This window comes from Condylura cristata, unplaced genomic scaffold (assembly GCF_000260355.1).
Source record: "Condylura cristata isolate star-nosed mole 26May11 unplaced genomic scaffold, ConCri1.0 scaffold00020, whole genome shotgun sequence".
In the NCBI taxonomy this organism is placed as follows: Eukaryota; Metazoa; Chordata; class Mammalia; order Eulipotyphla; family Talpidae; genus Condylura; species Condylura cristata.
The window spans coordinates 235,388-251,560 of record NW_004567121.1 but is presented as its reverse complement, the minus strand read 5'-3'; the positions used below and the strand labels follow the sequence as shown (position 1 = coordinate 251,560).

Below are 16,173 nucleotides of genomic sequence, written 5' to 3'. Positions count from 1 at the left end.
ACTCTGTCTCTGGTGAAGCCTCTCACCGCCCCTGAGCCTCTAGCCTGTACCCTGGTTCTGTATGTACAAATAAATAAATCTTTAAAAAAAAAAAGCAAAAAAGAAAAGAAAAGAAATATACAGAGGTTTCTCATAAATACCCAGACCCCCATACCACAACCTCCCCATTAATACCATTCAACATCCCCCTCCAGGGGGAAATATGAACCTATTCTGACACATCCTTGCCACACAAAGTCCTAGTGCACACAGGGTCACACTGGCTGTTGTGTTTCACAAGGATTTGGACAAATGGACAGTGACTCGTATCTATCCTTACGTTATCACACAGCAGTCTCACTGCCCTAAAAATGGTCTTGTCCCTACCTGCCCCCCCCCCATTCTCCACCTCTGAAATCCGCTGCTGTTTTTACTATCACCTTGGCTTTACCCTTTCTAGAATGCCCTACAGAGCAGTCATACCACATGTGGCCTTTACCACTTTCACTTAGTATAGGTACTTCCGTTTCTCCCACGCCAGCTGGTGTCTTATTAACTCATTCACTATCAGTGCTGAATAACACTTGCTGTCTGGGTTTGCACAGTTATCTCTACCTTGCCCACCTGCTGGATGACACCTGGGTCCTGTGTTGGCCCTTATGAACAGATGCTATAAACTGTGCATGCACGTTCATGTGAACCTTGAGTCCAGCTCTTTTGGGTAAATACCAAGGAGCCTGATTGCTGGATCATGCGGTCAAAGTCAGTTGAATTTTATAAGAATCCAATAACCGGCCCTCCCTGGTGGCGCAGCGGGCTAAGAGGCACTGCACTAAGAAGCTTAAGCCACTTCTGCATGAGTTCGATCCCCGCCTGCCCCGGAGGTGACCACATGGCGCAGCAGACCTCTCCTGACCCGCCCGCTGCTCCCCTCAGCAGTGTACTTTGTCAATCTGCCTGTTCTGCTCCCTACTCTGTCCCTGGTGAATCCTCTCACCCTTTGCATCTCTGGCCTGTACCCCAGTTCTGTATGGATAAATAAATAAATAAATCTTTAAAAAAAAAAAAAAAGAATCCAATAACCAGTGGTCCAATAAGAAGCACAAATTAGCAGCCCCCCAGCACTCAGTGTTCCTGGGTCACAGCGATGCAGCTGACATGTCTGCCTGTCCCAGAGTTAGATCATCATGATAGGGCTGCGATGGTGTCCTTTTTTTTTTTTTCAATTTGCATTTCCTGATGACCAATGATGTGGGGTATCTTTTGTATGTTGTTTTTCATCTATGTATCTTTGTGGTGAGTGAGTTAAGGTCTTTGTCCAATTTTAATTATGTTATTTGTTTTCTTAGTGTTGAAATTAAAGCATGTACTGTGAAGCATGTATTGTGTATTTGTATGACAGTCCTTTATCAAACATGTGTTTTGGAAAGGGTTCTCTTAGTGAATCTCATCAGGAATTGCTTAGATAAGGAACTAGCTTTAAAACTATCACATTGAATAGTATTTATGGATAAAGTTTACCTGGCAGTCAGTAATGCAAATGTTAGGTGGAGATTCTGTGATGCTTCTCCAGAAGCCACAGGACTCAGGTCTGTCTCACGAGCTGAGGGGGCGTTGGGGACCTGGGGCCGAGCCTCTGAGCACCTCTCCAGGGGGTCTCCAGACCCTCTGGTCAGCTGTCCACCCACATGCGCAGCAGTTAGTGGGGAATCCCCTTCACTGGCTCCCAAAGCTCAGTGGCGATCCTCTTTTGAACAATTGCCAGGAAGCTGCAGAGGGGAGAGATACATCTGCTCCCAGAGATCTTGCTGATGTGGGAGCTGGAACTCAGACTGCCTGTGTGGGCCTAGTTTCAGACCTCAGAGTTTGGACACTTCAGAGACACACTAAGAATGCACCTAGATGCGCTTTCAAGATCATCAACTGTCATCAAAACACAAAAAAAAAAAATCAGCAAGTCACAATGTATAAACCTCATAACAAAATTTATGAGATCACTCCAGTCCTCAGGAAGATGAATGCAATAACCACGTACACACTGCTGGCACTTCCCAGCATCCACCATCCAAGAATATATAATGACTTCTCCTGCAACCCTCACCATCTACAGAACCCCAGAGCATCAGACTCCATGGGTGCTGAATCCCGGGTCTGGGGAGCTGCCCTGACCCGGGCCATTGAAGCAGAAGAACGGACAAACCCGTGGTAACTCAGACTCCTCTATGAGTCAGGCCATGAAATGACCTGCAGCACAGGGTTTCATTGTGGGGAAGGCTTCACACACCCCGGTGAGAAGGGCAGTGAGGCCGTTTCTCCCTATGCATGGGGGAGGTGGAGAATATGTGCAACCTGGAGAAACTTCTGAAATCCTTCTATTCCTGCTCTGTCACTGTTGATGAGTACAGCACATACGCTCCTACAGGACTCAGAGTGGAGGTGTGGGTGGCACTGTCAGATGAAGGCCAGTTTCTCCTGGACACCAGACTTTGCAAAAGGAAATGTGCTGTTAGAGGGCACCCCAGAGTGGACTGGGCTGCCGGTCGGTGGGGCCTCACCAGCGCGCTTAAAATTCAGTTATTCTGCCGGTACACACAAAAGGGTCAACAGTGGGTTTGTTTACAAAAAGGGGAAAAGAACAAGAAACAACCCAGGGAAAGAGAGCGGGATACAAAGTAACTGGAATACCTTACCCACTAGGCTGACTGAAAACGCCGAGGCACACAGTCCGGACAGCCGTTTCCTGAGCGAGAGCAACAGATGCAATGGCGCCCTATTTATCCCTCAAAGTCCCATAAGTCTGCTTGGCCCCACCCTTGGGTCCTCGCAGTTCTCTCCCTGGTACTGCTGGGAGTTGTAGTTTCCAATCACTGGAGTAGTGGGTGGAATCCAGAAAGCTGGAGTAGGGGGTGGGTCCACAAGACTCCGCAGAGTTCCTGTAGGAAATCCTTCCCCGTAACAGAGCTACATGGGGAGATGGGCAGTAAAGCCACCACAGCCCCTGCCAGGCTCTCATAGTCGTTACCCCACCTACGGTGTTTTCATAAACCCCGCATTTCTTCCGTTCTCTAGTCTATCAACAGGCCTGGTATAATGGCCATTTTACCAAGCAATACTCAGACTGCAGTATAAAAAGTAGGCACTTTCACAGATTGGGGGTCACGGTCTGGGGCATCTGATCAAACAAGGGGTATCAGAACGTGTGCCCACTGAGGTTATGGTACCCAGGAGTCTTATAGCAAAAACAGGGTTTGGGCTTTAGTCAATTTTTTTTTTTTTAATTATCTGTTTGGTTCTGAAGTCCATTTCATTTTTTTTTTTTTAATTGGCTGAGTGAGACTGGGGTCTTTTATAATGATCAATAATAGGTTTCCTGTTTCTTTGGCCTTCTCCAATAAGGAAAAAAATAAACCAGGGAACTAATGAGTCAACGGCACTAGTGAACCCACCTGGATCTCAATAAGGCAGTAGAGACCAAGTGGAACTGGCTGATTCCAAGTGGGTTCCACAGCCATCACGGGTTCAGTGTCCTTTAAAATAATTTAAGGGTTACTTGCAAGATTCTTTATATTTCAGCAACACTTAAATGAACTGAAGTCTGAAAAACTTGTAAGGACAGAATTTGTAAGTAAAGAGTGGTTACTTCAGAACAGATGAAATTCAAGTCCAGAAAAACTCAAGGTGCTGTGACACATGTCACAAGTGCTCTGCCTTGGGCGGCAGCAGGTGTTGACTCGAAAGGGCATGAGGAGGCATCAGAACTATATAAAATATCCTGCATTTCATCCAGAGAGCGAATCTACGTAATCCTTGGACAGCTGGGTATAAGACTTCTGCAGTTTGTTCCACGCGTGATTTATCTCAGCTTAGACAAAAAAGAATAAATCCCACAGTCTTTTATAAAACAAAAAGATAAGATCACCTATACTGCAGAGAATCTAACCTCATTTAGAGTGTAGTATAAAAGTGATATCTGAGAAATTTCTAGAAAACTGGTACAGGAAACAACGTAGCAGGGTTTTTCCCCTTAGGCATCAGAGATTTCCTCACTGTTGGTTTTCCTTCCTCACAGAAACAGTTTTTCTTACATTCTCAGAGAAGAGCCACCTGCCTCCCTTCGGTTCTCTCCACCAGGCTGCCCCCACCTGGGGATTTGCATGTGGCCCTGAGCAGGCCCGCTGGGCTGAGATAAAAGGTCAGCTCAGACCTTGCTTTGTTAGGGCTCTGAGAATGACTCTCCAAATGAGGCTCCCTGCTCAGCTCCTGGGGCTGCTGGTGCTCTGGATCCCTGGTAAGGAAGGAGGGAAGTTGAGAAAGGAGCTGGGAGGTGGGCCTGGGGGCGCCTGCACCCCACTTGAGTCAGTGCGCATGCAGATGTGTAATCTGACTCTGTGGAAAGGGCAGGTGAAGGGACCCCTCTGAGACTTAAGAGGAAACTAGAAGAAACAAGTACCTGTCTTCTGGTAATAGCAATGACACAGAGAGAGGGAGATTCTTGGGCAAGTTCTGGACACCATGTTGTACCTTGCAGAGCTGGGGGTTTAACTTAGGGTATTAATCAAAGTAAAAATGAATTTACCCTGAAATATATAATAGAAGGAAAATTATGAAAATAGCTTAACAAGTTTTCTTTTCTTTTTTTTCTCACTATTTCAGGATCCAGTGGGGAGGTTGTGCTGACTCAGATGCCCTTCTCCCTGGCTATCACTCTGGGAGAGCAGATCTCTATCTCCTGCAAGGCCAGTCAGAGCCTCGTCCATAGTGATGGAAACACCTATTTGCATTGGCTCCAGCAGAAGCCGGGCCAGTCTCCAAGGCGCCTGATCTATAAAGTATCCAACAGGGACACTGGGGTCCCCGACAGGTTCAGTGGCAGCGGGTCGGGGACAGATTTCACCCTGAAGATCAGCAGTCTGGAGGCTGAGGATGCTGGAGTCTATTACTGCCAGCAAGGTTCACATACTCCTCCCACAGTGGTTCAGTCCTGAACAAAAACCCCCCTCCTGGGTGACCAACTGCTAACACTATTGGGGTGGGCCAGTTCTCTCAGGGTAAGAGGACGATGTAGGAGAGCTCAGGAACTTGTTTACACCTGAGGCTCTTGATCATGAGTCTCCACTGCACCTCAGATGCCTCCCTGCAGGGCCTCCTCAGCTGAGCAGCCCATCCTGACAGAAACAGCAGGGAGTGGAAGGGCCTGGTGCCTGCTGAGTCACTCAGGTCCCTGCTCACCTGCCATCTGCACAGAAGCCCAGTGACACCACTGGGAGGAGACCTAGTGCAGTCCCAGGTCACTGCTGCCACTTCAACCTTTGTGAGTGATTGTCTCCCTCATTGCCACTGGAGAATGAATAGCTGCCTGCACTGAATGCAGTTTTGGCTTTTGAGAAAGTGAAAAGTCCTGTTACAGGACTCCAAATCTGTTCCAGGGCAGGGAGAGAGGGGCATCCCTGAAGCACCAAACCTGCCTGCTCTAAGTGGGTTCTGCCATCCGCTGCATCAAGACAAAACATGTAAGACTTTAATGAAAAGGGACTTAATACAGTGAGTATACAATATAGAAGACAAAGAATGTAATGTCTAAATCAAACACCTGAAGATACCCACCCCCTTGTGGGCAAAAGTCAACCAAAAAGGGATTGGCCCAAAGCAAGGCCTGAAATGTGCCACAAGACTAAAGCACCTTCTGGCCGGGACCCATGGAAAAGGGTCAGAAATGGCCAGACAAATCTGAGAGCAAAAGAGCAAAATCAAAATCAATATAACACTGCCATAATCACCTCCCTACAGGTCTCTCACCCACATCTGCCTTAACCAGTCCAGAGTCAGGAAACAAGCCCGGTTTCTTCCTCACAGGCTTGCTGCTCCATGTGGCTTCCTCAGGTCTCCTTCTTGTTCTCCATCCAGCTTCCTTCTCTTCTTCCTTGATTCCTTCTCTTTCTTCTCTCCTTTCTCTCTGCTCAGCTCCACCCTCCTTCTGGGTGGGGCAGGGAACCTGGAACTTCCCCTTTTCCTAGGGACCACCCTGTTACAGTCCCATTCTCACAGGAGAGCACCACATGGCTGTGTGGCTCACGGTTCCATTGGCTTCCCTTGCATAGAAGTGTCTGTGAGCAGCTAGTAGTATATTAACCAGATGCAACCTGTGACTTTATTTCATTAAAGAACAAAATGATTAATATGAATCAAGCAACTGGCCTCACACCTATGAGACATAATGTGTTTCTACTTAGAAGCAGGGAGCCCAAATCAGGACCCCATCTTTTGATTTGCCTGTCCACCAAGGCCCATGTCTGCCCCTGAAGCCCTCTGGTAAAGAGGCTGGTCACTTCTGCTGGGTAGAACCCAGTCAGGCAGAGTCTTTGACCCTGGAAAACAGACCTCGGGGCCCCAAGCTCCTGCCTTGAAAGGGAATAAGTATGTCCACGTGAATGTGAATGTTGGGAGTGACCAAGTGCGGAGATTTACTGAGGGACTGGATAAGGGCAGTAATAAATCAGGCCTTGCATCCAACGGTGATAAAGCGGTAATAAACTGGGCCTTGCATCCGGGATGGGACTAGAAGAAGGTGGTAATGAACTGGGCCTTACATCAAGGGACACAGCGATGAGTCACCCCTTTGGAATCTGAGCTTAGGACCTATATAAAAGACCCTTCCCCCTTATTGAGTTGGCAGTCTATGGGCTCTGTCTCAGCTGCTGTCCGGGAGCAATAAACTCTGCTTTTCAGTCTTTCTGCCTATCGTCTTTCTTGTGGCCGGTCACAGAAGTTGGGACAAAACAGTGAATGGTCATGAGCCCCATGGGGTTTAGGACCAGAGAACTCACACACTGTTAGATCAGTCTGGTACAACTTTTCTGGGGAGAATATGGAGTAGGAAATAACCAGTAAAGGGAACATTTGTCCCCAGATTCTACTGGCAACACTTTGCTCCCCAGTATCTAGCTTCCCATCCAGAGTTTCTAAGAGAGAAAGTCTCCGTCACCCACTTGGAAGTAGCAAAGAACAGAGATATTTGCCATGATCACACATCTTAGTCTATCTTGCTCCAAGCCCCTGTCCCAGTGTGAGCAGAGGGCTTGGGGTAGACTCTGTGTTAACCATTAGTAGCTCCATTGTCCTGATGATACTGATGATGATTAATGTTTAAAACTACAACCCAGAACTAGTAAGTACCTTTACAGGTAACTCTATACTTTTCAATTAGAATTACTTAAAGCTAGAAAGTTTGCTGATCAATTCCACGGGCTATACTTAAGTGCAGACTATCTACCCTAATCTTACCTGTGGTTCTCTTCTGTGGATCTCAGGGCTGCTCTGGAGTATTTCTGGAAGGAGGGATGATGCTGGGTTGACAGATCTAGACCAGGAGTCCTCTGCTCCCCAAAGCAGCAAAACATTTTACCTGCAGATACCCTCTTTCCCACGCTCTCTTCCTAACCATGTCTTTGACGTCGCCAGTGACCACAGAACCTGGTCTCCATAGACTTGTCACCAATATGTTATAACCACTTCCTGTGCAGTTACTAGTCCTTTATATTAAACAAGATTAATGGGTTTACTGAGAAGAGAAATAAGTTCATGTTCCTTAAGAGTCTGCTCTGGGTTCCCCAAGCAATAATAGCAGATTCATGAGAAACAGTGAACATTTCCCCAGCCCTGACTGAGTGGGGACTACACAGAAAATTCTATAAGCTGCTATATCACAGAATAGCCAGTAGAGGACACCAAACACACAGAAACATAGGTCTGAAGTTGGAAACAGTGAAGGAGTAAGAGGGAGGCTGTTCCAGTACCTACTGGGAGCCGCTAAGTTTGGTTAGATGGGTCTTTGGAGATGGGGACCCCTGAGGCAGCTCCAGTGAGCTGCATATGAACAAACCATCCTTGTGTCTGGAAGCAGCTGAGCCCTCCCCACTGCCAGGGCTGTGTCCCCAGAGGCATCCCACCCTCTTGGGACAGGCTCAGCCTCAGGGCTGCTCAGGGACACGAGGACTTAGCTTAGCTCAAGTTTCCACTGCTGTTCTTTCTCTTGGAGGAAGGACAACTCAGGATTCATCCTTAGCTGGTTTACTGAAAACTGAAACATTTACTTGAAGTTAAGGCTACTATTTTGTATCCTGCCCCCAAGTACATCTGCCTGAATGAACTGCCTTCATGGTTTCAGGTCTGGGAATGCTCTTGCTTGATTCCCCCCTCGGGGTAAGTGGGGACACTGTATAGACCCAGCTCTAGTTTCCTCCCTTTGTCCCAGGAGAGGGTTCCTGTCACTGCAGGGCCAGCCAGATGGTGACATTGTCCCAGCCTGAGACCAGTAAAACACCAGGAGCTGTTCCAGGCTGCTGTTCCCTGACGCTGCCCTGGACACAGGACCTGCTGGAGACAAAGACTCGGATCTGGACATGACGCTTTACCCATCAGCCGCTAAGCTGCCGGCCACTCTGGTCCTATCACTGACCAGGTTTAAACCCCATGTTTTCTGCCTGTCCTGGGGCTTCTCTGGTGTCTGGGACTCTCTCGGGGAGCCAGGCTGGGCAGACAGCTCTGTGGTCACATCCCCCTTCCTCATTCTCACACTCCCTTCCTCTATCAGCCCCCCAACCTCTCCCCTCACAGTCAGGCCCTGTCTCCTCCGGGAATCCTGCAGGGTCATGTTGGAGTGGTGGGGAAGGAGACAGGACTCACAGCAGGACGTGGTCAGAGGTGCACGTGGGGCAGACACGGCCTTGAGGGCAGCGACCTGGCAGCATGAGGGGCCAAGGGAGCCGGGCAGGGAGACCCCTCCTCACCGGGACGGGGCCCCGAGGTGTGAGGGTGTGGTGGAGTCAGCTTGTCCTTTCTGATGAAGCCAGCGGGGGAGATGCTACCCAGGGAAACGGGTCACAGAGTCAACGACTCCCCTCCTAAAGTCTGGGCCCCAGAGGTCTCGCCAGCTGCTGGGTTCCTGAGGTCAGTCCCCACCAAACCCACAGGTCACTGTGTACTGAGGTGGGTGCTCTCTTGCAGCAGGGCAAGATGCATTGGCGCCTTCACAGCTCTCTGCTGCTCCATGGTAGACAGCAGGAGCATAGCGCTGGGCCCCTGCAGAGATGCAGTTTAAAGGGGAAGAGCCCTGGCTCAGTGGGCTGTGTGTGTGTGTGTGTATATATATATATATATATATATATATATTCACATCTCCTTGATCCAATTACCTAGTCTTGGGCATGTGGGTTTTTTCCAGGATTTACCTATTGCAAATAGTGTTGTGATAAACACAGGGATGCATGTATCTTTTTGAATTAATGTTTTTGTGTTTATTTGCAATTCCTTCTGAGTACTCCATGTACTTTTTCAGAGTGCTTTCACCAATTTACATTTGCACCAACAATGTAAAAGGTTTTTTGATGATCTCCCCACAGGGGTGAGGTGATAACTCACTGGGGGTTTCATTTCCATTTCCTGGTGATTAGTGGCTGTTGATCACAGTATCATGTAAACAGCAGTGACTCTTGAACACATGCCTGTTTAGTTCCACTGCCCACTTTTAATCCAATTGCTTTTTTTGCTGTTATGTGGTGGTATGGATTCTTAGTATATTTTGTATATTTATCTCTTATCCAGTACGTGGCTCGTAAATATTTTCTCCTAGTCCATAGGCTACCCTTTCCTATAGTTGATAACTTCTTTTCTGTCATGTTTTTTAGATTGATGTGGCCCCAGTTACTGATTTTTGCTTTTGTTGCTTACACTTTGGTGTCTTAACAAAAACAACAACAAAAAGATCATAGCTTAGACCAAGGTCAAGGAGTTCATGTGCTTCATGTTCTTTTAGGAGTTTTACTCTCTTATGCAAGTCAGTCTTAAATTAATTCTTTAATTCATTTCAAGTTAATTTTGTGAATAGCATAAGTGAGGGATCAATTTTATTTTCAGCAAGTGACCACCCAGCCTTCCCCATATCATGTTGTGATGACTCTCCTTCCCCAGTGACTGTACTTAGTTCCCTTGATAAAAGCAATTCACTCTCTATATGGATGTTTATTTTTAAGCCTTTGATTCAGTTGCACTAGTTTAAGTGTCTGATTTTATGAAAATCCGTAAAGGATGCCCAGGATGGTGGGGCGGGTCTCTGTTCAGCCCTGCGGGGGCACCTGGGCCGCCTCTCACAGCAGGACCCTCAGGACACCCAGGGGGAGCAGGGGCCTCCTCACTTAGTCTCCCCCAGCCTCCAGGCCACTGTGCTCAGGCTCCTCACAGGGGTTCCTGTACCCTCTTTTGGGCTCTCTGTGCCCAGCCTGCCCCAGGGCATTTGCATGAGGCCCCCAGGGAGGAGCTGCCCCTGAGCTAAAAGGCCAGCTGGGCCCTGCTCCCTCAGGGGCTCCTCAGGTCAGCTTGTCAGCATGAGGTTCCCTGCAGAGCTGCTGGGGCTGCTGCTGCTCTGGAGCCCAGGTGAGGCCCCAGGAGGGGGTGGCCCCGGGGAGGGGAGGGGAACACAGGGGCCGCTCCTGTGTGTTCTGGGTGCACTAGACACAGGTCTCAGTGTCTGGGGAGCTGCAGGGAATGTTTCAAGCTGTGAGATGTAGAAAAGCCTAATAGTAAGGGTTTGTGCTCCAGTGAGTTCTGAACAGAAAGAGAGGAAGGGCATGGGAGAAGCTAGAGACCCCTGTGTGCCTACAAATCTGGTTTGCAAGTGGATATTTTTGGAGTCAATCAGTATCGCATATAACATGATGTAGCCTGAAATAATTAGTAAAGGAAAACAATGTAAATGGTTCATAGCATTTGTCCTTAAACTTCTATTTCTTTCTTTTATTTCAGGCTCCAGTGGGGAGGTTGTGCTGACCCAGACGCCCCTTTCCCTGGCTGTCGCCCCTGGGGAGCAGGTCTCCCTCTCCTGCAGGGCCAGTCAGAGCCTCGTCCATAGTAATGGAAAAACCTATTTGTATTGGTACCAGCAGAAGCCGGGCCAGTCTCCAAGGCTCCTGATCTATGGAGTATCCAACAGATACACTGGGGTCCCCGACAGGTTCAGTGGCAGCGGGGCGGCGACAGATTTCACCCTGAAGATCAGCAGGCTGGAGACTGAGGATGCTGGAGTCTATTACTGCATGCAGAATATACATGATCCTCCCACAGTGGTTGAGCCCCGAACAAAAACCTCCCTCTCAGCGCCCCGCTGCCCACAGATGCCGCCTCTCTGGGACGCAGGCTCAGAGGTCTGGGTGTGAGAGGGAGATGATGGGGCCCTGGGGAACTGAGCCCCAGTCATGAAAGAGGGGGGTGAGTAGGGCCCCTTGTGCTCCCTGCCTGCGTGCACTGGGGTCACCCCAGAGGGGGCAGCAGGGGGAGCGGCAGGGGTAACACAGTTGAACGCATGCTGAGACCCAGCACTCTGTGTGTACTTTGGATAATATTTCATAGTATTCAGGAATTGCTCTTTCCCCATTTTCTTAGTTTCCTTCAATTTAAACTTTACCTCTCCACTCAATAAACATAGCCTGAGGTCACACAACACACAAAATATCCTTAGGGAGAATATGACAGAATGAGCAGTCAAAACGTTCATGTCACTTAAACTTTTCTAAGTTCACAGCAGATTCTAGTTCCCCGTGTTCATACTCACAACCTCACTGAGCACCGTGGCCTGATCAGAGGCCCCTCTCTGCTGTGGGCAGAACCCAATAGGTAGGCTTTCCCCAGACTTTGGGCCTGGACAGTGGTCCTGCCCCTCTGGGCCCTGCCTCAGGCTGGGAGGGAGCAAGTGAGTCCTCAGGAAGGGGTGTGAGTCCCACAGGGACAGGGGCAGAGACCTCGCACCCGGGTTGATCAAGTGGTGCAACTTTCAGGAGAACATGGGTGCGGTAGCATCCATTCTGGGGCTCAGTTGTGTTTCGATCCACCCAGACTCCGGCAGCAACACTGGATCCCCAGAATTCATCTGCAGTGAGAGTTTTAAGGGGAAAAGTCTCCATCACCTGCGTGGAAGCAGCGCCGGGCAGGGACGAGTCCCCAGACCGTACCTTAGTCCACCTCACTCCACCCAGCTTGGGCAACTTTGTTAACAGTTGCAGCTTCACTGTCCTGCTGATATTGATGATGGTTGGTGTTACAAACTGAGCCCTGAGCCTTACACCAGCCAGAGGAGACGCTGTGCATTTAAATTAGACTTCCTTCAGATGACAAACTTTGCTGAATAGTTGCACCAGCTCTATGCTAAGCACAGGCTGCCCGCTGTGATTCCCACCTGGGCCTCTCACCATGGGTTTTCAGAGTGGCTCTGGAACGTGCTTGGCTGAGTAAGGTTTGCACACCTAGTCCAGGAGTCCTCGATTCCAAGCCAAACTACCGTTTTGCCTCCATCGTGTCTTTGACAAGTCAAACAGTAGCTTCTGCAAACCATTTCTTTGGCATCTCAGGAGGTCGTAGGACCTGGTCCCTGTAGTCTTGTTGCCAATATGGTAGGGCAACTATTTACTCTCCTGCTAGTCGTTCACCTTCAAATAGACGACAGGATGATTGAGAAGAGAAATCAGTTTGTGTCCCTATGATTCTGCCCTGGGTTATCCCAAGAACTAGTAGCAGCTTCATGGAAGCAGAAAAGTCTCCCAGCCCTGACCAGGTGGGGACCAACTTGAAATCCTGTAGGCTGCTGTGTCACAGGCCAGCCAGCAGAGGGCACTAACCACACAGTAAACACAAGACAGGTCACCTCAGGAGGTGGAGGGAGTCTCTCCCAGTACCTCCAGGGAGCCCTAAGGGAGGTTTGCTTGGCTCTCTGGAGAAGGGGACACGTGGGGAGCTCCAGGGTGCTGTGAGCAATCCTCCCTGTGCCTGTGCTCTATGCTGGAAGCAGCTGAGCCCCCACTGCCTGGGCTGTGCCCCCAGACCAGCCCCACCCTCTCTGAGCCAGGGTCAGCCTCAGGGCACTTCAGGGATGCAGGGCCCCAACTTTGTGCCTCTGTTTCTGCTATTCTTTAGGTCTGAGGAAGGAGGACTCAGATTTCATCCTTAGCTTTTTTGCACAACAATGAGACATTTACTTGATGGAGAGGCTACTGGGTTATTTTGAGTCCTGCCCCCAAGTACATCTGCCTGAATGAACTGCCTCCATGGTGTCAGGTCTGGGGATGCTGCTGCTTGATTCCCCCTCAGGGTAAGTGGGGACACTGCATGGACCCTGCTCTAGTTTTCTCCCTTTGTCCCAGGAAAGGGTTCCTGTCACTACAGGGCCAGCCAGATGGTGACATTGTCCCAGCCTGAGACCAGCGAAGCACCAGGAGCTGTTCCAGGCTGCTGCTCCCTGGCGCTGCCCCGGACACGGCACCTGCCGGAGACAGAGACGCAGATCTGGGCATGACGCTTTACCCATCAGCGGCGAAACTGCGGAGCACCCTGGTCCTGTCACTGTTCCGGCCTCAACCCCATGTTTTCTGCCTGTCCTGGGGCTTCTCTGGTGTCTGGGACTCTCTCGGGGAGCCGGGCTGGGCAGACAGCTCTGCAGTCACATCCCCCTTCCTCGTCCTCACACCCCCTTCCTCCTTCAGCCCCCCAGTCCTCTCCCCTGCATCCCTGACTGGAGGCTTCATTGAGCCTGTTCCCACCTCCTGTCCCTACCCCCTCCCCAGAGGTCAACCCGCCCCACACACAGGCTGAGGCGCCTCGAGCGAGACCCTGCAGTGTCCCCCCATCTTGCACTCTCTGTCCTGATCTTCTGTCTCCTCCGGGAATCCTGCAGGGTCATGTTGGAGTGGTGGGGAAGGAGACAGGACTCACAGCAGGATGTGCTCAGAGGAGCACGTGGGGCAGACACGGCCTTGAGGGCAGCGACCTGGCAGCATGAGGGGCTAAGGGAGCCGGGCAGGGAGACCCCTCCTCACCGGGACGCGGACCCGGGTGTGAGGGTGTGGTGGAGTCAGCTTGTCCTTTCTGATGAAGCCAGCGGGGGAGATGCTACCCAGGGAAAGGGGTCACAGAGTCAACACTCCCCTCCTAAAGTCCTGGCCCCAGAGGTCTCGCCAGCTGCTGGGTTCCTGAGGTCAGTCCCCACCAAACCCACAGGTCACTGTGTACTGAGGTGTGTGCTCTCTTGCAGCAGGGCAGGGTGCATTGGTGCCTTCAGGGCTCTCTGCTGCTCCCTGGTGGACAGCAGGAGCACAGCGCTGTGGCCCTGCAGAGATGCTGTTTAAAGGGGAAGCCAGGGCTCAATGTGCTGGGGGAAGCATCATGGACCCGAGATGATCCTTTAGCGATCCTGCTCATACTCTGCGCCCACCACCAGGAGCACCCTCCATGGGTGGCACCCTCCTCTCCACGCTCACTTCGGCTCCACACTGCACCCTTCATGCTCACATTCTGCTCTGCCTGCCTGTAAGGGCTGAGGCTTTGAGGGCGTCACCTCTACCCCGCCGTATGGTCTCCTCAGCTTGCCGGGTCCTGACAGCTTGTGCGTGTCCCCAGTACACACATGGTGTTCACACATGAATTTGTCCTCCCACTGGGGACCTGGTCCCTGGGGAGTCCCTGCCCCTTGTGTGACAGAGATCAGCCCAGCACCCGCCCCCCAGACCCACCCTGCTCATTTGCATCTTTCCAGACCTCAGGCCACCTCCCTGGACACTTATTAGTAGGCCGGTCCCAAAGGCTGAGAGTCCGTCAGACAGGACCCAGTGTGGACATGAGGGCCCGGGCTCAACTCTTCAGCCTCCTGCTGCTCTGGCTCCCAGGTGAGGAAGGAAACTCCTTGAGGGGACCAACCCCAGGGTCTGGGGGTCCAGGGAAGTCCTCTGGTGACAGGGTGAACATTGGGGTGTTTTCTGTTTCCCATACAGGAGCCAGGGGTGACATCCAGATGACCCAGTCCCCACCCTCTGTGTCTGCATCTCCGGGAGACAGAGTCACCATGACCTGCCGGTCCAGTGAGAATGTTGGCAACAGTTTACACTGGTATCAGCAAAAACCAGGGAAAGTTCCTAAGCTCCTGATCTATGGTGCATCCAATCTGCACCCCGGGGTCCCATCGCGCTTCAGCGGCAGCGGGTCTGGGACAGACTTCACGCTCACCATCAGCAGCCTGGAGCCTGAGGATGCCGCCACTTACTACTGTCAGCGGACTAACAGTGCACCTCCCACAGTGACACAGGCCTGAACAAAAACCACCAGGGAGCAGATGTGTGAGGCTGGCCAGTCCCAGCTGCTCCCCCTGGTGCCCCAAGTGCTGAGAGCTGCTCTCAGCAGCTCCACCTTGATGGGGACAGAGGTTGTGGCACCAGGGGCTCCCCTCTTTCCAACATGAAGCTTTCCATGCCAGAGGATACATTTGTTACAAAGGAGAAACCAATACTGACACTTCATGACACACAGCTCAAAATTTATAAGCGAGCTCACCCCTGTTCTATATCCTGAGGACGGATTAAAATATGGATAATCCATAGCCGCAGGGGTCCACCAATAGCGTGACACAGAGCAGCATGGCTGCCCTCCTGTGCTCTGAGCTCCTCCTGTCTCCCCGCCTCCTCCACTGCCCTGAAGTCACCGAGGTTTTCACTGGCTCCCCGTGTTGCCATTTCCAGAATGTTCCAGGTCACCAGGAATGTGGCCTGTTCTCCTGGGCCTCCTCGCCCACATCAGCACCGAGGACCTGCAAGCGTCTGTCACGATCCTTTGAGTGCCGAAGACGCTCCGCTGTCCGGTGTCACAGCTGATTCATCCTTCCACTCTTCCACAACCGACCCATCCCACGAGTTCTGCTCCCCTGCAGATGCTCCTGCAACACTGCTGAGCCCTTACTCTTCTCACAGCTGCATGCACACCCGTTGAGCCACCTTTAGTGCGCATTTTCAAATGTTCTCTAAAGGCATCACAAAGTCTGTGTCCCCATTCCATTAAAGAGCATCACTCTCTATGCCCCAGTCAGTAACACTGTTTATTTTTTTATGAAATAGACCTGCATAAATTTACAAAGGGAAACGGGTCCATCAAGTCTATTTACATACGGCAATAGTATTAATGCCATAGCATTAGCTCACACCTGTCTCCTATCACATAATTACATCTTATCGTAAACATAGATACGATTTTTTCTATTAGCTACTTGAAAGTTTATAATACAATATTGTTGGCTGCCACTCTGTTTCGCATTAGCACTCCAGGTGTCATTTACCTACTAAAGGGGCATGATAAAGGCTTCCTATGATGGTCATGAGAGGAGGTGACAAC

General features: G+C 50.6%; 1 gene segment (V, D, J or C); it reads left to right on the top strand.

Moving 5' to 3' along the window:
* LOC101622671 overlaps nt 1–15,103 on the top strand; it is a 16,587-nt gene extending 1,484 nt beyond the window's left edge. Inside the window, 1 exon segment of the V gene segment in view lies at nt 14,787–15,103. Within this exon segment, the coding sequence occupies nt 14,787–15,103 (317 nt within the window).
* The last annotated feature ends 1,070 nt before the right edge of the window (nt 15,104–16,173 follow it).